The sequence below is a fragment of the Ursus arctos genome, unplaced genomic scaffold (genome assembly GCF_023065955.2).
Source record: "Ursus arctos isolate Adak ecotype North America unplaced genomic scaffold, UrsArc2.0 scaffold_26, whole genome shotgun sequence".
Taxonomy (NCBI): Eukaryota; Metazoa; Chordata; class Mammalia; order Carnivora; family Ursidae; genus Ursus; species Ursus arctos.
Window position 1 is genome coordinate 41,400,011 of NW_026622941.1, and position 22,171 is coordinate 41,422,181.

At 46.2% G+C, this 22,171-nt stretch overlaps 1 protein-coding gene across 5 annotated transcripts in view; it reads right to left on the minus strand.

Moving 5' to 3' along the window:
- Nucleotides 1-22,171, minus strand: part of BIN2 (bridging integrator 2) — a 28,975-nt gene that overhangs the window by 2,438 nt on the left and 4,366 nt on the right. For 2 of the 5 annotated variants that reach the window (XM_026501847.4, XM_057319006.1), the window contains exons 2-11: nucleotides 19,677-19,757; nucleotides 11,741-11,795; nucleotides 11,354-11,448; nucleotides 10,689-10,784; nucleotides 9,183-9,290; nucleotides 8,778-8,863; nucleotides 7,556-7,631; nucleotides 6,605-6,687; nucleotides 2,500-3,253; nucleotides 723-803 (exon numbers count right to left, since the gene is read on the minus strand). In XM_026501847.4, coding sequence (XP_026357632.2) covers nucleotides 723-803; nucleotides 2,500-3,253; nucleotides 6,605-6,687; nucleotides 7,556-7,631; nucleotides 8,778-8,863; nucleotides 9,183-9,290; nucleotides 10,689-10,784; nucleotides 11,354-11,448; nucleotides 11,741-11,795; nucleotides 19,677-19,757 — 1,515 coding nt within the window. The other 3 variants (XM_026501848.4, XM_044385461.3, XM_048216781.2) reach the window with 3 other exon arrangements.

Sequence of the window (22,171 nt, forward strand, 5' to 3'; positions counted from 1 at the left end):
TTATTTACCCGTTTTTATATGTGATCTATCCGTAATCCTGCTTGAGGGAAACCATGACTTATGGCGCCTCTGTAAGGGAAGTGAACAGATCTCGGAGGACACAGGCTCAGGAGGTTGAGGACTCTGACAGGCTAGGATCTAAGCGCTAGCTGCTTAATTCCACAGGAAAAATATGCCTCCTTAGCTGATGACCAAGCAATCCCAGAGGAGAGGCTGAGAGTAGAGAACACTATAAATCTCCAACAGAAGGAGGTATCTTCAGGGGGAAGGAGGTTGTGCCCTGTATCTCTTTCCCAAGGACAGCGTTACCAGCCTGTTCCTCAAAAATAGACAGTATCTTGGCCCCCGTCATCTCCCTACAATAAGAGAACGTCCAAGAGGCAAACCTGTTTTATTCACTCTTGAGGACCCCACATACTAAAATCATATAATACATGACGAAGTCCAATTTAAATTAATTTTGAATTTTCCACGCTGTTGAATTTCTTTTTTTAGTGCAGGGAAGTGAAAAGTGGCTACACTTTACCTACTCAAAACCGCACATTTCTCCTGCGGCTTATTCACTGTCTACACGCCCTGCACATCTCCCCCCATCAGTAGAGCTTCCTCAGCCTAGGAGCCAACGAAGGGAGAAAGTTTCATCTCTTGCTCCGTTGGGACGTCCCGCACCTCGGGTGAATCAAGCCTGAGCATAATAGCACCGACGACTTAGATGTCACTACCTCAGGGGAGTCCGCAGCGGTGAGCTGATTGTTCTCTTCCTTGTCCTCGATCTTCTTTGCCGTGTCAGACTCTGAAAATACCTGTGGATCAAAGTGGACAACGTAGGAGAGAGTCCCACACCTCCACACCCTGGATGCCACCCCGGGACACTTAGTCTGTGCTAGCCGGTACCCACGGTAGCGGCATGGGACCCGTGTCCAGAGAACGGGAAGCTCTCAACATAGCCCGGTCAGCCTTCAGTGAGGCACGGGCAGTCCCAGGGTGGTGTGAACTGGGGGGCGCCAGAAGTCTCAGACTCCCGGATATCTGCATGGCTCATGGCCTGGCCTCCTTCTTTGCCCAAATGTCTCCTCTGACCACTCTGTTTAAAACTGCAATTTAGCCTTCACTCCCTGTACCTTCCCCTATTAATTTTTCTACCTCTATCATCACTAAATTGTCATTTTACTTATTTATTGTTTCTTGCGTATCTCCCTTTTTCCTCCCATCCCCCACCCACCAGAATGTAAGATGCAGGAAGGCAGAGAATTTTTGGTTTTGTTTACTGTAATATCCCACCTCCTAGAAAAGTGCCTGGCACATAGCAGGGGCTCAGTAAATAATTAGGGAATGAATGAATGAATGAATGAATGAATGAATGAATGAATGTTGGTGCCATCTCTAGTTAGATGTCTCACATAATCTTCTCTACAATGCACCTGACAGGTGATCATATATCCTCAGCTTTTAACAGCAAGGAAGGAGGGCTATTTCTCAAGGTGGCCTATTCTATTTTTGTTTTTCGAAGTCCCTGTGCCCCCTTTCCCCTATATTTCAAATTGGTTTTCCGTATCATTTTTTAACAGAGCTAACTGCTGAAAGTTCCTCTTATACTGATCCAAAATGTACTTGAAAAAAAAACTTTACACATAGTTCTGCCCTCAGGAATCTCATAAAACAAGTCCAACCTCTCTCCTATATGATAAGCCTTTCCATATAATTTGAATAGAATATGACTTGATTTCCAGATCCTTCATGGAACTGGTTGCTCTCCACGGGATCTCCGCCACTATTTTAACACAATCCTTCTCTCATCCATATCCTCACCTTTCAAAAGACCGTCCCTTTTGCTCTACTTTCCCCGGTGAGTTCCTTCTTCTACGCCTCTCTCATCAAAGAAGATAGACCTCGGAAATTCGTAAATGCCATTTTGCTGACCATAGTCATAAGTAGGACAAACTGAAATGAGACCCTCCTCCCCATGCCCCTAAAGAAGGTAAAGCTCAGGATGCCAGTTGTAGATTCTTTATATTGGGAACTCCCAGAACTTGGAGCAAAAGAAAGAAATTAGCAAGAATCTGCTCATAATAATAATAATAATAATATTAGAGACAATCCTTTGCAGAAGTCAACTACCCTAAGAGTACAGGTCATGAATATGTGAAACAATCCCCAGAACCAAAAAACGTGTCCAAGAAGATCCTTAAAACTGTAATCTAATGACATAAGATCTTATCAATTGGGGCCAGCTGACTATAGTAAAGATGATCTATATGGAGGTTATAAAAGGGAATAAAGACTCAACCTGGGGGCACCTGGGTGGCTCAGTCAGTTAAGTGTCTGCCTTCTGTTCGGGTCATGATCCCAGGGTCCCAGGACCAAGCCCTGCATCAAGCTCCCCGCTCAGTGGGGAGTCTGCTTCTCCCTCTGACCCTCCCCCCTCTCGTGCACTTCCTCTCTCTCAAATAAATAAAATCTTAAAAAAAAAAAAAAAAAGACAACCAGATCCAATCTCACCTCAGACATCATCAGGGTAGGGGAAGTACAAAGTTCTTCTGGGTTCAGATTGTTGATGTTTTCCTTTTCTCTGGCCTCAGGAGTTCTTACTGGCTTCTCTGGTGGCTGTGGGTCAGGAGACACCTCTAAGGAGGCCCTAGGACTTGGAGTCCCAGCCCCCAAGAAGGCCCTGGGGCTGGGAGGTGAACCCTGCTCAGTGGCTAGAGGGCTGGAGGGTATGTTCCCTGAGGACAGCCTGGGGCTGGGAGTGGCTCTGGGTGGAGGAGGCCTATTCGGAGGTGCTGAGGTCCTCTGGATAGAAGCTTTCTTCTTTGCTTGTTCAGATCCTTCACTTGAGGTGCGGGTCCGGAGGACTACTTCTGGGAGGGATGAGGGCTGCTCTGAAGGGATAAGGGCACTGCCTGGTGATGGAGGTGGTGAGCACGGGACAACTTCCTCCTGGGGCTTGCTGCCCTCCTTGGCGGGAGAGGGCTGGGCCTGGGCGGGGCCATTGCAAGTTGAGAGAGGCTCTTCCTCCTCAGACAAGCTTGCTTCAGACTCTTCCTCCTCTATTTCCTTGTCTTTGAAGGGCTCTTTAGTCTCAGAATCCTCTTCTCCCTGGGCCACATCAGATGCCAGCTCTTCTTCACTTGCTGAGGTGGAGTCCCTCTCATTCTTCAAAGAAAGCGCAGAGGGACTGGTAGGTGAGGTCAGGGGGCTCGAGACGGCGGACGTGCGGACTGGGGAAGAGATGACTAAGGAGCGTCGGCTGCTGCTGCGAAAGTAAAAGCATTCAGATTCAGAAGAAAACCTGGAAGCAGCCCAGACACCCCCAAAGAAATAATGACGCACGCGCATAAGAATAAAACAGAATACAGCAATGTAAAATATGGGAACGTCTGTATACGTTGCCATAATGCTTCACAAAGCGAAAAAGAGGCTATGTTATCCATATCACGATCTCAAGGATGTAAAAATGTATAAAGAAAACAAGACTAGAAAGAAACACAGCAACACACTGACAAAATATTTTCTCCGTGGAAAAGATTCCGTGGGTGATATACAGTCAATCCTTGAGGATTCTGTATTTACAAATTCACTCAATGGATTTGCAACTGCAAAATTAATACTCATGATACTTTCGCAGCCAGCCACGGACATATGTGAGCTTTGAAAAACGAGCTCCTGGCGAGCACCTTCCCAGGTGAGGTCTAAGAAGGCAGTCCTCTGCCTTGTTTCAACTCTTACACTGCAAATGTGTCCTTTTTGCCATGTTGTTCAGATTGTTGTGCTTTTTGTTGATTTTACTGTTTAAAATGGCCTCCAACTATGGCACTAAAGTGCTTAGAGCCAGAAGACTGTGATGTGCCTTACAGCGAAAAAACACGTTAGAGAAGCTTCACTCCAGCGTGAGCACTGGTGCTGCTGGCTAGGAGTTCAATATGAAGGAATCAACAATATGCATTATTTATTTATTTATTTAGAGAGCAAGCACAAATGGGGGGGAGGGGAGAAGCAGAGGGAGAGGGAGAGTCTCAAGCAGACTCTATGCTGAATGTGAAGCCCGACTCAGGGCCAGATCCTACAACCCTGAGATCATGACCTGAACCGAGATCAAGAGTCAGACATAACCAACTGAGCCACGCAGGCACCCCAGCAATATGTGTTGAATAAGGTGCCTTTAAACAGAAACACACATGAGACAAGGTTACGTATTGACTGGCTGACGAAAATGTTGGGAGCAGGGGCTCACAGGAACCGAACTCTGTGTTCCCCTTAGCAGCAATGGTTCGGTATTCACTAATCCAGTGCTCCCTGTGACTTTATAGAACGCAAGTGCCACGAATAACGAAACTGACTAGAACATTTAGCGAGTATGCTGGGTACCCCACTGGGTGCTTCTACAGCCAACATCAGCTTGTCTCCTACTCACCTCCTCCTACGTACTGTCCACAGGCTGATTAAGCAACGCACAAATATTTACTCGACAGGTACAATTATGTGGGCACAAGGATGGGAGATAGGGAGAGGAAGAGAGAGAAACTTAGTTCCTGCCTTGTGGGCATTTCTGATGTGAGATAAGTTGAGTGACAAAGGTTCTTTCCAGCACTAGCATTCTCGGGGTCAGCAGGTTTAGAAGGTCCAGGACATAGCAAGAAAAAAACAGATTTCCCTACAAGGTCCTGGGACATCCTGGTTTAAGTGAGAGTGGGTTTCAGATGAATGGACAATGAGAAAGAACTCTGGCTTTCCATGCTGGGAAAAGGAGAAACAGAATTTTTGGAGCAAAATGGAATTCATCTAGGAAATCTACATTGACCCTTAAGTAATTATTTTTAATGGTCTGTAACAAATTGCTAGATGAATAGTACAAATAACAAACGTGAGCCCGATTCTTCCTGCAAGTCCCAAGATCAGTTTCACCACCTCCTTTTAAAGTCTCCCCTGCCCATCCATACAATGGCAAGTACTTACCTCTCTGGAATTCCTACTGGTCTCATTAGGTACTTAGTATGGGCAGGCTTATATCGTTCCTTGTCTCCTTAGGTACATACTTTCTGTCCTTCCAACTTTCGGTAAATCACCCAAACGACACGTCTCCTCTGTCTTCGGATCCCTAACTCTCAGCATAAAACCTTGTACATAGAAGGAGCTTAAATCTTCCCGAACAAAGGCTTCAGAACGAGAAAGTGACCACATTCTAAAGGACCACTGAATTGGTTATGTTTATCAGCATAAAGAATGTATGCAAACACACACACAGGAAAAGTAAACCGTAACAGGATATTTGCCGTGCACATCATTAAAAGAGTAATATCCCGAAAAACACACACAAAAATACCTTCTACAAATCAATTTTTTTAAAAAGGTAAACATCTAGGGACACCTGGGTGGCTCAGTCGGTTAAGCATCTGCCTTCCATTCAGGTCATGATCCCAGGGTCCTGGGACTGAGCCCCACATCAGGCTCCCTGCTCAGCGGGGAGTCTGCTTCTCTCTCTCCCTCTGCTGCTCCCCCTGATCGTGCTCACTCTCTCTCTCTCTGACAAATAAGTAAGAAAATAAAATCTTACCAAAAAAAATAAAAAAAGGTAAACAATCAAAATGAAAAATGTGAAAACAAGGATAAAGAGGAAAGTCACAGAAAGGAACCTTAAATGGCCAATAACATGCAAAGATGTTCAAGCAACTGTGGAGATATGAATTACAATTGCAAAGAATCCCACTTCACACCTGTCAGTTTGGAAAAATTAGTAAGTCTGGCAGTCAGTCACGTGTAGCAAGAATACGGTGCAGCGGGGGCTTTATGTACGGCTGGCGGGCTGCGAATTGGACCGGTCACTTAGGAGAGCCATTTGACTAGGCCAGGGCTGAGGAGGCCGAGAGGCAGAGACCCTGATTCAGCAACTCCACGCCCACTACGCACCCTAAGACGCTCTTGCTAATGGTCACAGGAGCAGTGGACAATGTGTCCACTGCAACATTATTGGTAATAACAAGAACCTGGAAAACAACCCAATGTCTATTAGCAGGAGGACAGATAAATAAATTGCAGACTAGCTACGCAACAGCATCCATAACAGTTGGGGAAAGGGAAGACTGACCGCGTGTAGCAACAGGATGAATGAAGCTCGCCAACAGTACAAAGAGAACAAAAGGAGTTGCCAAAGTACACGTGCAGTAGAATTCCATTTTATGAAGTTTAAAAACACGCAGAACAATATTTTCTGTGTGTGTATATATGTGTATAAGAAAAGTAAGAAAGAAAAACATGGAAAAAGTAAATACTAAATTCAAGACAGTGCTTACCTTTGCTGAGGGGCAGGATGAGTGGGGAGGGGGACACTGGGCACTTCACTAGTACACAGAATAGCTGAGCTCTTAAATTTGGTAGCTATATGGCTACTTTACTGTACTCTTCTCATTTAGTGTATTATTCTTTATACCTTTAGTGATAGCGGAAATATTTCATACAAGGAAAAAGCATTTATATACGGCATAATGCAGATAACAAACAATTTCATGCACGTGAACACGCAGGGAAGGCCAGATCGGGGATGGAAATGAGGGTGAGGCATACGTTCGCAGGACAAGCGAAGGAGCAGAGAGTCTCCGGAGTTGCTCACCTTGATACTCCCTTCACCACAAAGACTTTGTTGGAATGTTGCTTCTCCAGTTTGCTCATCACCTCGTAGAGACTGTGGTTCAGCTACAGCCAGCAAGAGAGATGGGTTGCTAGCCAATGGGAACCGGAGACGGGCATAGCCCTCGTCTCCTCCCTTTCAGACGGTTCCCCAAATAAAACCTCCCCACCCTGAACTATAAAATTCCCCCTCGTCTCTTTTGCACTAGTGTTCAGGGTCCTGTCCTGCCGCCCCTTCTTCCTCAACTGTCTGTGTCTTAATTTCTGCCTCTTCCCTCAGACTGGAGGCTCTCTCAAGGCTGGGTCCTTGATGTTTCATGTTTGAGTTGAGGTTCCAGCTTCTCTCAGGTAATCCAGGGAAGGAAAATCCATTTTAATACTAACGAGGCAAACCATAATTTAGCTAAAGCGACTATGGAGAGAAATGTGTAAATGTGTGCACGAATTTAATTAATGTTGGAACAGCAGAGTCTTGGAATCCCAGGACTAGAAAAGGCCCCAGGAGGTGGTGTTCTGGGGCTTCCTGTCACCGAACAGGACTGGCCTTCCCTATTCACGCCCAAATACCTGAGAGACTGACCTGTGTTTAAACACGGCCCTTTTTGCTCCCTAGCAACGAAAGATAAAGATTTCACAGCTTGGTTCCCCATTCCAGCTATTCCTTCCACAGGCCTAACCTCCTTTGTTTATCTGAAGCTCAAGTCTGGACGCCATTATTCAGTGGTTAATGGCGATCGGGTGGACCCTCTGATAGGTACACATGTGCTTTACCGCAGTTCAACACAGTCAACGAAGTGCTATTTTTTATCACGAGAGAAAAGTAAAAACCTGTGGTGCCAATATCAATATTCAAGGCGATGATGTAAATTAGGGCTACTTTCATATTTCCTAGAAAAACCCACCTAGGAGTCTACGTGGGCCAGAGATTTCTCACCTTGCTCATCTCCCTGTAGAAGACATCCCTCAGATTGGAAATGTTTTGGAAGATGGTCACGTAACAGCCAATACGACTATCAGGAGGCAAAAAACAACAACAACAAAACAAAAACAAAAAACCCCACATACAGGTAAGGGTCGGTAAAGGAAACCTTTGCAATACAAGGTAGGAGCTTAAGCCAACGCCAGCCAACACCAAGACTCCCCAGAGAAAAGCACCCCACACCCTAGACTCGGGATGTTCTGGGATCTGGATTCAGCAGAGCCAGGCCAGTAGCACACTTGACTCTCGGAAGGGTGGGAAGGTCAACGGAGACCCTTATCAGCCCCGTCTGACACCAAAGTATAAGAGACCTCGAGTTGCATGAAGCTCTCTTGATTCAGGCTCGTTGGGTATTACAGTGATAGGAATGCAAGTATTCTGAAGGTTTTTTAAAGTGTGCTATAAATATATGGTCATACAATTATAATTATCATAACAAATAATTATTCTTTCTTACTATGCAATACTTGGACTGCTATGGAGCTGTACGCACATTAATGGAATTCTACTATAAATGAATTGGGGAAGTTTATATTTAAAGAAACTGTATTCAATTTCAATGCTATTTAGATTAGGAATCACATAATTAGTGTTTCAGGATACAAGTAGTTATTAAAAAGGCTCCATCATACATAGACTAAATTTAAGTAGCAATATAAAATACTGACTACAACTGCATTGCAGCATATCTTGTCAATGAAAACCGGATACAAATAGAATTTCGATGCAGATACACCTAAAACACGTTTACCTTCTGTGAAGCAAAGACATCATTAATAGAAATAATCATCCCATGGTTTATCTTCGAGGTCTGGATGTTCACGAACCAAGCTAGTTTAAAACAATACACACTTAAGCATGAAACCAGACATTCCTAGTTCCCATGATGACAGTAGTTTACTTGCCAAGATCTCTCCTATCCAAGAAGCATCTTGCCTTTAAACCGGAAAAGCCGGCAGGGCAAGCTCGGCTATCTCGGTATTGCAGATGAAGAAACCAGGGTCTGGGGCAATAAGGCAGTTTGCCTATTATCACCCAGCAGGTCAGTAGCAGGGCTGAGGCGACATCCCACTCTTCGAACAGAGCTCTTTTCACGAGGTGACACGCCTGGGTTGCCAGGTCGCCGGGGCCTCCAGTGGCCCCGGAATCCAGGCCTCTCCTGCCTGTCAATCATTACCTGTGATAAAGAACGGGCAGCTCCTCCAGTAGTTCCTGGTTCAGGTCTTCAAACACACTCTGGGCTCTGTTGAACTCTTCCTCTGCCTGGGGGGTAAGAGAGACAGGATCGCTTCCCTCAATCCCGAATCGAAGGCTCCAGACTGCCTCCTTTATTCCCCGCATTCTTTCAGGGACTAGGCTTCCCTGGAACCATGCATGCCTCTCCCTTCCCAGACCCACGCCCTCCCCAGCCTTGCGTCTCTGACTATCCTTCGAGCACCGGTGTCAGGGGAAACAGGATTTCCTTCAGGACGCTGGATGCTGAATTTATCGTTTCCTACACCCGGCTTGGCCCAGCCACCTGCCACCGTTATGGGGGGACGGAGGGCAGGAAGGTTTCACCAGGCTTTTTTTTTTTTCTTACCTTGGCAGTCTTGGCCTCATCTTTCTTCTTGGCATTCTGCACGGCCTCCAGGTGGTGTCGGGCACTGTCATAGTCCACAAGTTTCCGACCCCGCTTGGCAATTCTTTCCTAACCCAGAGTCAGGAGAGAGGGCCTTGATATTCACTTTTCAGGGGCCAGGAGGAAGATAACAGAGTAGCACGATTATTGCGTCCTATTACCAAATTTCACTTTCTAACAGCTTTGTGCCCATGGGACTTCCCTCACTATTTGGATAGAACGGGAATTCTCGTTAGAGCGTAGGGGAGAGAGAGAGAAAGGGAAATCCTACAGAGCACGGAGAAGCCTGCACTAAGTATTAATATTTCCTATGAACCCCCTAAAAACGGGTTCAGCCTCCAGGAGAAATGGCCTTGAGGATCCAGCTGAATTCAAGTCAGAAGTTTGGGGTCTTACTCCCAAGGCTGCCACTTATTGGCCTCGTGACGGAGGGTGAGGCACATCTCTTCTGGAACCTCAGCAGCCTCATCTGCTCTACGGTGTTATTTTAAAGATCAAACGCTGACTACAAAGTGCTTTGAAAACCCTAAAGCATAATAAAAATAGTAAATTACTGTGTGCACTGAGGGAGCGTCTACTCAGGCTCATCCCAACTGCAAATCCAATCATAGACTTTGCAAGGATCTTCGTGATTATCTGGTCCAACTTCCTATTTAATACATGGAGCTTCTCTGTAATATTCAAAATAAGTAGTTCAACTTCTGCTTGAAGATGAACTCAACTCCCAACTTCACAGTATATGTCAGTGTTGGAAAGCTCTACGAGAAACAAGTCAGGATCCCTCTAATTTCTCCCTATTAATCTACAAGCAGCGCAGTGCCTGACGGAGTAGACGTTTCATAAATCTGAGTTGAATGAATACATGAATTCTAACTCTGCTTTCTGAGGCCGTTTAGAACAGGCTGCGTCCCTCTTTCACCTAACAGACCTCCCAGTATTGGAAGATAATTATTATGACTCCTCCAAGTTTCCTCTTCTCTACAATAAACATATCAGCTGTTTTTTAAAAAATTTTTATCTATTAATTTGTCAGAGAGAGAGAGAGAGAAAGCACAAGCAGGGGGAGTGGCAGAGGCAGAGAGAGAAGCAGGCTCTCCGGGAAGCAAGGAGCCTGATGTGGAACTCGATCCCAGGACCCTGGGATCATGACAGGAGCTGAAGGCAGACGCTTAACCAACTGAGCCACCCAGATGTCCCTATCAGCTGTTGTTGTTGTTTTTTTTTTTTCCCACCACTAAAAGGGATGCCCTGACCTGGATCTAATTCAAAACCAGCTCGGATCTAGTTCACCAAAACCTAATTCTAAACATGCCCTTGACACCTCTAATCCTCTCCCCTAACCTCCCCGACTTTTAATCCTTTTTCCGAAATTTCATTCCTAGCCATGGGCTTGAACTCTACTTAGGATGTTTACCCCATAGGTTCTCTAACGTCTGGGGGCCACCCTTGGCGTCGTAAACTGATTACCTTAATCTCGCTGAACTGGGCTACGTAGTTTTCCATGGTCCTCAACGCCTGGTCAGCTAATTTCTCTTCATAGTCTTCCCAAAGGAGATCATTATTCTGTGGGGCAGAGGCAGAGGGCAGAGGTGAGGGCCCTGCTTCTCGGAAACAACTGCATACCGGGGAAAAACCCAAATTCTTCCTGCAGCAAACTTCCTTTTTGGAGCGCTGTGTTGAGAATGTCATGTTGGGTTCTGGTGAAGAGTCAGATGAAGAAACAGCCCTGGCCCTAGAAACTGCCCTATAAGACACTGGACATACATTCAGGGGTCAAGGCAGGAATAGATGGTCAGTCTTGCACTCTAGAGCTTGAAGGACAGGGAAATTTGGGGGGAAAAACTACATGAAGTTAGTTCTCAAAGATAACCAGTTGGGTGTATGTAGGCACAACGTCCATAAGGCTTTAAAGAGGGGAAGATGGCCGACCGCAGAGGAATCCGCAGATCAGGGAACGCTTGGTCTGACCTTCATGGCTGTGGCTTTGTGCTACCACCCATGACTGAGGCTACACACATGAAGGAGGCGGACTGGCTCCTTTGCTTTCCTATTTGCGTGGATGGAGAAGCTAAGAGAAGGCTGAGCTGAGGGCAGAGTGAGCGCTGAGGAGCTGGACGCCGGGACACTCTTACCCCTACGATGGCCTTCAGCTCCTCGTGACCGTCCCACTCGCTGCTGTAGATCTCCTGCAGGGTTTCTGACACTCTCTTCGAGCTTTCGTGCATCACTGAAAGGAGAGAAGTCGGTCCTACCACACAGCTTCCCCCAAAGCAGGCTGCTATAATCATACCGGTGAACGGGCAGAGCAGCAGGTCCACTTCAGAAGGACAAGCACACCCAGAAGGTTCGGGTGACCCGTGAGGAAAGCTGGGCGGGGCTGGGACAGGAAAAGTCGCTCTTCTGATGCCCACAAGTTCCGGGCATCAGGGGCAGGCAAGTGAAAACGCCTGAGAGGTTGTTTTCTTTTCCATCCTCAGAGCTCTCAGGAGCTCGCTTCTCCTGTGCTACACGCTACCCACCTTTGACTGCACTGAGGAAGTTCTTCAGGTCCTTGTAGAGCTTCTGGCCTTCTGCCTGAAAGGGAGAAGTGCTTTTGGTGACTAAAGAGATACATTTGGAAAGATGCTTTAAAGGTCAAAGTAGAAAAAGAGGTTAATAAAAGCAGAAGTCAATCCCGGAATCTGCAAACGTTATAAATGAGCCTCTGTTCTCTTTACCAAGAAGATGTAGGTTGTCTTTTGGGGGGTAGTTTTTGTTTGGAGATTGTTCCCACGGCACTGGCAGGCCTTCTTTCCTCTGTTCTCCCTTCTGGTGAACTAAAGCCTGTACCCCAGTTCCTCTGCTGAAATTTAAGTGTCCTGTGTGACACTCTCTCTGTGAGCCTCTGGCTTACGCCTTCCTCTCTGGGTGAGTAAACTGCCACCATCTTCTGCAGACACTCCGCCTTCTTCCTCCTGTGAACCCCCACACAGCCATTCCTCTCCTCCCCCGACGTCCTTCTCTGCCTTGCCTCCCTTTGCCCTTCCCTTCCATCCGTCACGTGCTTTACATTTCTCTTCCAAATGGCTTGTCACTGATTCTCCCTCTGTCCCAACTCTGATGGCCTCATCTCTATCTCTATCCATCTACCCAGTCCTATCTTTGCTCCTGTGTCTGAATTCTTATTTTTTTAGGCTAGGCCTCCCAAACACAGATTAGATCTCCTCCCTGGGGGGAAAAAAAAAGAAGAAAGAAGAAAAGGAAAGGAAGGTATTATTTAAGTTTGGAAGATCGCATCTCAAGCCAACAGATGAACCACGTTGGTTTTAACCCTGACAAATGTTCATTCATTGCTGAATACCTCCAGCAACCAGAAGCTCATGAGCTCTTGCTAAGGTTGTGCTTCAGCTTTCAAGAGCTCTACTAGAGCCCTGGCCCACTGGCCTTGGGCTGGTCCTCCGTACTCAGAGCAGACCTGATAACTCCTGCACATATGTTGCAAGACATCTTTCACAGACTCCTCACTGAGTCTTCTCTTTCATCGACTCCCTCTATTGTTCCTCACGGCGTTACTTAGAGCCCCTTCCGATTCCGGTGTCTTTCCTCTGCGTGGACTCCAGCTTCTAGAAGTTGTGTGAGAAGGGAGTTTGAGGCCAGACTACTGACGTTTGGAGCCTGACTTCAGGAGTGTGGGCCTGGACTGAAAGGGGCAGCCCACTTAAGGGTGTTCTACTGGGCAGGGCCTATGGGTCAGAATAGTGATCCTCACGCCAGTTCTGGAGGAGGAGGATTTAAGCTAAGATGCATGATGCGGTCCACCATAAAGCACTTGTGAACTTGTTCATCTGTGTTACTTGCTTGTGTTCAGCATTAGAAAGGCTATTGAGCATAACAACGGTATAAAAAAATTTATGGGGAAAAACTGAAAATCAGAAAATCTATCTAACAAAGATTGTTTAATCTCTGTTGGGGGGGGCGCCTGGGTGGCTCAGTCACTTAAGTGTCTGACTCTTGGTTTTGGCTCAGATGGTAATCCCATAGGTCGTGGGATTGGCCCCACGTTGGGTTCCGTGCTCAGTGGGGAGTCTGCTTGGGGTTCTCTCTCCCCCTCAGCCTCTGCGCCTCCCCCCCCCACTCTCTCCCTCAAATAAATAAATCTTCAAAAAAATTTTTTTAAATCTGTAGAAATCTTTGCAGGAAAGATCATTATGATGTAAATTTAGCAAGAGAAAATCTAGGTCAACTCAGTCAAAGAAAACTGGACTATTTATTTCATCCATCTTTTTGCCTCACTTCTAAGCCAGTCCGAACTCTTGACCATACCTCAGGTTAAAAGTCCTTGGGGCTGAATGCCAGGGCTCAAGGGAGACAAACCCAGGGAAGGTCTCAAGGGAGTTTAGGACACTGTCAGAGAGGTGGGAGAAGAACCGACATTGTGTGGGGTGTCACAGCAAGAGAGGATCAGGAGAGCGTCAGAGAAATGACCAAGGAGGGACCAGATGCTACGGAGAGGTTAGAGGGCAGGAAGAACCGTCACAGTCACTGGACTTGGGAACTGGAGGTCACCGGTGACCTTGAGAAAGTGCTTTCAACAGCATGATGGAGACAGTCAGTCACCAAAATTCAGAAACACTCAGCATTCACCAGGAAGGATGTCTCATTTCCTCTTTGCTTTTTCATTTATGGGAAAAAAGTTGAAATCATCTAAAGATGTTCAATGTACACAAAATCTTTTAAACATGGATATGGTAGGTGTGTCTAAGTTTGAGAGCTTTAAAAATGTGATAGCCGAGGTTCGAGAGAGCTCTGAAAAAGTTTTGAGGATTATAAAAATCAACAAGGGTTTCAAGTTCTTTTTTGAAAGAAAAGAACATGGGCTCAACTTTTTACTTCACCCTGAAATTTGGTCTCCAAAATACACATCTGAGTAACAAAAGCTGTTAAACCATCTTGCATAATTTCTACAAATAATTTCTACAAATCAAAATTGGTTTTTTATTCCATTAGATATTATATGGCCTGAAAAATCGGATCTGTAATCAAGGCTACCACGCATGACTATGCAGGCTGTATGCGGCTGTTCAAAACCAGGCGTTCTATTGATACCCCAGTCCATAAAATGTGAATGTCTGCTGCCTTCCACTGCGCCTCACAAAAGCCCAACCCCACTTCCGTGTTTTAGGATCAAACCTTTAGGTCAAAGTTCTTTCTTTATGCTCTTGTTCTTTCCTTTGAGAAGGTGAAGTGTGTGTGTGTGTGTGTGTGTGTGTGTGCGTGTGTGCGTGCGCACGCATGTGTGGTGGTAGCGGGAAGTGGGGTGGTAGGACACCACTGGGTGTCATTTTACTTCGCTGGCCTGTCTGTCCCTGTCCCCCAGGCCTGAAATGTCTCCAGGCTGAAGAATCCCAGCACCGTTCTTTTTTCTCGACAGATACAACTTTCACACTCTTAGGTTCCCACTTGTCTGGGAGTTAAAAATCTGCAAGTTATTCCACTTTTCTGGCTTTATTTTCCTCCTCTATAAACGTCGGGTAACAGCGTTTCTAGTCTTTATGATTTTATCACTCTGGCTCTCTGAATCCTTGCCAAATTCTTGGCAGCACCATAGAGAGTCTGAGTTGGCCCTTCCTATCCCTTACACAAACAGCCCCAGCCCTCAGTTAATGGACCACTCACTCCGGAAGCTTGTCCTCAGCACCTAGGCAGACAAAGCTATGTGCTAAGGAGGTCCTTGTCCTGGGGTTCCCCGCTTGCTGGAGAGAAATGGACCCAGAGAAACCCAAACACTCAGCAAAACAGTAAGGAGCATGACCAATCCTGAGCAAGTGCTGAAAGTGCTTGATCTGATGGAGGTCCAGAAGGGAGAGAAGAGGCTGAATTGTTAGATTTGATTTTATTTGAGACAGAGAGCGAGAGAGCTCGTACGCGCGCACAGGGGGAGAGAGACTCTCCAACAGACTCCCTGCTGAGCATGGAGCCCAATGTGGGGCTTGATCTCAAGACCCTGAGACCATGACCCGAGCCGAAATCAAGAGTCAGAGGCTTAACCTACTGAGCCACCCAAGTGCCCCATTAGGTTTGATATTAAAGGCAATGAACTGGAAGCAGCTGTCACTACCAGAAACAAGAGACTAAAATGCTGCTTGAGGGTAACAATTCTTCTTATTTCATATAGTTTAAAGAGGAAGCAAAGCAGAGCCCTCAAGGAGAACTTACCCATGGAAATTTGATTAGGAACCCAGGCAAGTGGCAAGGCCTTGAACTCAGGCTGGGAAGTTCGGGAGTGATATTTATTTATTAATGAAAAGTTACCTACAAGTTGATTGTGCTAAGGCACTGGGCACATGGCCAACTGGTCCACCTTCTGGTATACTTCACTTTCAAACTCCTTGACCTTGTCTTTTGCCCTCCTGTTCGTCTTAGCTACCCCAGGTCCAGTCTCAGACCGGACTGTATTGTCGCTGTCTTTCTCCTGAAACCGTGACAGCCTGAGGGCAGGCGTGTTGTCTTAGTCACAGCAAAGTTCCAGAATGTAGCACAGATGCCCGGCGCGCAGCAGGCTCCCGTGACATGCTTGTGAAATGACCTTTCCACGCATGCTCAAACACCAGTTACTAGAGGAAAATCCTGCTCTCGGGAGAAAAGTCTCCCCTATTCCTAGGCTACCTCCATTTCATTTCTCAAATCTAGCTCCTCTCCCCTTCAAGCGATGTTCAGTTGGTGGGCTCACCCGCGAAATTCTGAGGGGACTGTCAACATGTGATCCTCTTCTTCTTCTCGACGGTCTTTCCTTCATCTCCTACCCTTTCTACCCACACACCTGCCATTCATCGGTAGATCCATCCTTTAAGGCAGAGAGGAAGAGGAAAGAGCGAGGTACAGAATGGGCCTAGAGTCGGAAACCTCTCGATGTGGGTGTCGACTTACTGGTTCCTATTCGTTTCAGGCTGCAGTTAGAAGCAAACAGTCCCTGCCGCTGAGCGGAGGCCCGCGGAGGCCTCCTAGTGAGGTGCTGGCGGAAAAGCACAGGGTTTAAGATGGAGCCCTAGCTCTGCAACTCTGAGGCTCCTCCCTTGATTAAATCACCTCCTTCTCAGATCCTACTCCCCCTGCCCAGAGTTAGACCAAATCAGTGGCTGCCAAATGCTGTTCTCAGACTAGCTACTACATCATAATTACCTGGAAACTTTATATAAAACATAGATTTCCTGGTTAATGATCAACCAAGGCTGTTAATGTCACACGAAAAAAGGAGACGCGCAGACATTCTGTGCCTCCAGATGGAAAACTCTCACACCTATAAAAATAACAAGTATTCTTGCCACCCAAACAAACAAAAACAAAAATCTGAATCTCATCAAGCCTCTAAATCTAACTGTTAATTTACAGAAAATACCAGAGACAGAGGAGCATGCTAAACTGTACTGTGGGGACTCAGTCAAGTTTAGGCTGCAGGAAACTTCCAGAGAATAACCCAGTGTCACCGACAAACAAACCGCAAAGAGGGAGGGATCAGAAACCCGCAGATGAAGGGATTTAACTTTAAACCTAAGAGACTTAAACATGCCAACAAGTTGCTGATTTAAACAAACTAAAAAAAAAAAGACATCGTTAGGGGAGTGTGAACATTGACTGGATATTTTGTATTAAGAAATTATTCCTACTTTTTAAAGATACCACTTAATCTTACATTTTAGTGGAATATCAGAAAAGATATTTGTATTATATTGTTAACTGAAAAGGGCAAGTTATAAAACCAGTATCAATGGAATAATCTCACTTTTGGTTTTTTTTTTGTTGTTTTTTGTTTTTTAAAGATTTTATTTATTTATTTGACAGAGAGAGAGGCAGCAAGAGAGGGAACACAAGCAGGGGGAGAGGGAGAAGCAGGCTTCCTGCTGAGCAGGGACCCCAATGCGGGGCTCGATCCCAGGACCTGGGATCATGACCTGAGCTGAAGGCAGACGCTTAACGACTGAGCCACCCAGGCACCCCAATAATCTCACTTTTGTAAACCTATTTATTTATTGTGGATTTACTTAAAGATCATACACATTCATAGCAGAGTGATTGTAAGGATATAAAACAACAGTGGTGGTAGCATGGGACGGTGTGAAATCAGGTTTTTTAAAACAGATTTTATTAGTTTATTTGAGAGAGAGAACACATGGGGGGGGGCAGAAGGAAAGAGAGAAACAGGCGCCCCGCTGAGAAGGGAGCCTCATTTGGCTCCATTCCAGGACCCTGGGATAGTGACCCGAGCCGAACACAGGTGCTACTGAGCCACCCAGGTGCCTCCAAATCAGGATTTTTTAAATTCATGTTTTCCTTGTCCTTTCTGGTTAGTTGTAATGAGTAAATATCTCACAGAAAATATTTTTAGGTGTGATAATGGCTTTGTGGTTATATTTTAAAAGAGTCCTTATCTTTTAGAGATTGATAATGAAATTTTTATGGATAAAATTATGTGATACATAGAATTTGCTTCATAGTAATCAAGGATGGGGGAAAGTAGGTGGAAACAGAAATGAGCTGATTAATTATTAAAGCTGAGAGATGGGTATGTACGTGTGGATTAATTATACAAGTTTTCCTAGCTTTGCATATATTTGAAAACTTCCATTAAAACAAGTTTAAAAGTACAGATTCCCAAGCGCTACTATCAGAGACCTCACATGTAAAAATATTTCCCAAACGGCGCCTGGGTGGCTCAGTTGTTAAGTGTCTGCCTTTGGCTCAGGTCATGATCCCAGGCTGCTAGGACTGAGCTCCACATCGAACCTCCCTCCCCCAAATCAGACTCCCTGCTCAGCAGGGAGTCTGCTGCTTCTCCCCCTCCTTCTCCCCCTCCCTCTGCTTCTCCCCCACCTCATGCTCTCTCTCTCAAATAAATAAAATCTTAAAATATATATATATATATATATATATATATTCCCAAATGATTCTAATATACAATCAACTGCTGAATTAGATTATAGTGAATGACCTTTTAATAGAATTTTAGAGAATTATTTTCCATATAATTCAATTTACTGATACTGTCCAGTAAAGAAGTTGGCTGGCCTTTGTCCCCAGTTCCTGGGAAGTAACTTCTAACTCCTTCGGATTTCCTGAGTGATAGGAATGTGTTTGTTATTCATGGTGGGCCTCTCAGATCCTAGTCAGTCTATGCGAAACAAATGACTCAGGATGGTGGCCGGCAGGCTGGAAAGAGGAACCATGTGATGAGAGGGGTGGGCCTTTGAGACAGGTGATGTCAGCCTGACCTCCAGTGGAGCCAGAGAGAAAGGGAGCTAGAGATTAAATTCAATCATGTGGCCAGTGATTTACTAGGTTAATAAATCACAATTAAAAAAAACTCTAGACACCTGACATGTGGGTGAGCTTCCCTGGTTGGTAATCCTCTATCAACGTGCTGGGAAGGTGACATGTCTTGGGAACACAGAAGCTTCTGGTCTGGAGCTCTCCCAGACCTCACTTTATGTGTCTCTTCACTTGGCTCGTCCTCATTTGTATCGTTGGTAATAAAACAGTAATTGTAAATAGAGCAGTTTCCTGAGTTCTGTGAGTTGTTCTCATGGACTGTGGATGCTGAGTGGCTAGTAGGAACCCCCAAGTCTATAGCGTTGGTATAGTGCAGGGGGCCTGGGAGCTCCAGGCTTGTGGCTGGTGTCTGCAGCGAAGCAGTCTAGTGGGCGACTGTGCCCTTAACGTTGAGCTGTGACCTGACTCCGCGGAGTTAAGTGGTGAAACTGCATGACAATGGGATATTCATGGAGGTTAATAACCCCCTTCTATGACAAGGAGGGGATTGCAACCTCCAAACTCCGGGGCTGAGGCGACAGTTAAATGAGATCATGTGCATGAAAGTACCCAGCACAGTGCCTCGCACATGGAGACAGGAAATGAAATATCCCCTGGGAGGTGAAACCCGGTATCCACTTCTTAATGGAAATTTCTACATAAAATTACCTGTAGTATCCAGTGAAGACAGAAGGCGCAGGGAGAATAGGAGGTTTGCTGGGGAGAACGACAGGTGAAAGACGGAGGGATGATTTAGAAACGAGGGCTCAGGGGAGGCAGAGGGAGTGGACAAAGAGGAAACAAGGAAAATAGGGTGCTACTCTGACGAGAAGAGCCGGAGGGTGGGAAAGAGGCACCCTGGGGAAGTGATAAGCCAAAAACAGAGGGAGCGGGGGCTCGCTACAACTTTGTCTAAGGACCTGGTGATGCCACTGTAGCTGGGGGAACCACTAAGAGAAAAGAAGAGCACTTGTCTGTCCCCCAAAACCCAGGGCAGCAGGAACGGGAAATGGAAGTTTCTCTGTAAGCAGCAGGTCACCCTGTGGCCCTCTCCCCAGGGGGGAAGATGGCTTAGGAGGGATGCCTTTTGGTTCTCAGAGCCTGCTGTTCTCCTGCCAGTCAGCCCTCCCTTCCTGCTTCCTCCAAGCCTCCCTTCCCTACCCTCCGGATTACCTGTTGATGGTAGAAGTTGTTGGCATTTTGTTCAAACCGTTCATCTTTGGTTTCCACAGTTTTCCCCAACTTCTGCAGTACCTGGGAATGTGAGTTGGAAAGGGCCACAAGGTTATAGTCAAGTCTCTCTCACCCGTTGGCCTCATGGGACCCTGGCTTCTGAGTCTCAGATGCAGTTGAAGGGGTCTGTGTTTCTATCAGCCCAGTGGAATTTAAAATATAGCACATTGCTGCAAAAAAGATCACATTTTGGGGTTCTTCTCAAATTGGGATAGTCCTGTGGGTACGTAGCAGTGTGCGAAGGGGTATATAGAAAGCCTGGAATAAACGGCATATAGGCTGGGAATGACATTGTTATTTACAGTGGGGTTTTTTTGGGGGGGGTATTATATTAAAACAAGGATTAATAAGAAGAATGTAAAAGGTACGTTGCTTTTAAAGGTAAAACATGAGCCTTGAAGACTTTTCACTTGAGAGACACTCTTCCAGCCACAGCCACAGATTCCTCTAGATAGATGAGGTGAGAAAGGCAGGCAGGAGACTCTTTTCTTGGGAGGCCCCTTGTGGAAAACTGTGAGGAGCAGATAGAAGGCATTTAACACTCAGCTCAAAATGAATGCTCTCTGTGTCTGTCTCCTCTCCCCTGGGGACCTGAGAGCCAGCCACCACACTGGTCTCAGTGCTAAAGCAAAGGGGAGGGAAATGAAAAAGATACAGTGCCTGTTCTTACAGGGGACACTCACCTATAAACAAGCAAGCAAGCCCTGGCTCTACTGCCTGTAGCCCCCATTTTGAAAGGAGGCACCACTAACACTCCCCCAGGTCCAAGTAAGGATCTCAGGGCTGCCCTCAACTACTTCTCTCTCACCTCCTTCATGGAATTCCTCACTGTGCCCATCTCTGGAAACCACCCCACGTCTTCGAGTCTCTCCATCATGGCTTTGTTCTCAGCACTCCCTGTTTCTCGCCTGGCCTGCTTCAACAGGCCTATCATGCTGCTGCTTAAAACCTTCTAATGATTCTCCACTCGTCTGCTCAATGGATTTGTAGTAAATGCCCATACGTGTCTATCTGCTGTAGTTCAAATTCTAGTATGCAGACGGGTCTCCACGATCCGACGCCGCAGCAAGCTCACCCCCCATTATTCCTCCTTCCTGCAGGTCTCCTTCCCTAACACTTGTTTAGTTTCCTGACTAAGCCGTCCTGTGGCTCGTTGTAGATGCTGTGCCCTCTTTCTGGAATGTTCTTCCCCTCCTTGTCTCTCAGGCAACTATCTAAAAAACAATGCCCCAATTTAGGGGCACCTGGCTGGCTCAGTCAGAAGAGCAGGAGACTCGGGGCGCCTGGGTGGCACAGCGGTTAAGCATCTGCCTTCGGCTCAGGGCGTGATCCCGGCGTTATGTGATCGAGCCCCACATCAGGCTCCTCTGCTATGAGCCTGCTTCTTCCTCTCCCACTCCCCCTGCTTGTGTTCCCTCTCTCACTGGCTGTTTCTATCTCTAATAAATAAATAAATAAAATCTTAAAAAAAAAAAAAGAAGAAGAAGAGCAGGAGACTCTTGATCTCAGGGTTGCGAGTTTGAGTCCCAGGTTGGCTGTAGAGATTACTTAAGTAAATAAACTTAAAAAAATTAAAAAAAAAACCAATTCATATTCCACATCCTTTATGACACTTAACCACATTCTCCTTCATCCTGTTACTTGAGTTAATCACTCCCTCCTAAGCGCTTGCACCTTCTGCACCTTGCAGACACTTCTATTACTGTTTTATTATTTGTATTTATCTAATTATGTCTCCTTCTAAACTGTGGGCACCTTGAGAAGCGGGTACTTGCCTTACTCATCTAGATTTCTCAGTATCCAGCAAAGAGATACTTAATACTTCTAACAGGAAGGAGAGTGGGCCTGATATAGGAGAGGATCAACTGGGGGGGCCTTAAATGAAGATTTTGCTAAACTACAGGGCATCTGGGTACTTCAGCTGGTTAAGTGTCTGCCTTTGGCTCAGGTCACGATCCCACCCTCCTGGAATTAAGCCCTGCCTTGGACTCCCTGCTAAGCAGAGTCTGCTCTTCTCCCTCTGCCCCTCCCCCCGCTCATGCTCTGTCTCTCTCAAATAAATAAATAAAATCTTAAAAAACGAAGATTTTGCTAGACTGGAATAGAGTATAAGGGGGGAGAGTGGAAAGAAGACAAAGTCAGGAAAGTAAGTACCGATCCTCACACAGCTCCATGAGATGGCTCAGTGTGGCTGCTTTAGGGTGTGTCATGGGGCGTGGTGGGTAAGGGGGCTAGAAGCGGAGATGGCAGTCTCACCGTGAAGGGCTGTGAATCATACGCAAAAGTGTCAGGGTCTCGGGAGTGAGGAAGGCTCTATGCACAGCCTCGGACCCATGTGTCCCCATTCTTAATCCCGGGGTTAGCATCTCAGACTTCTGGAGCTCTCTCTGGAGCGGTTATGATCTAAGGCTCCAGAGTCAAACAGATACAGGCCC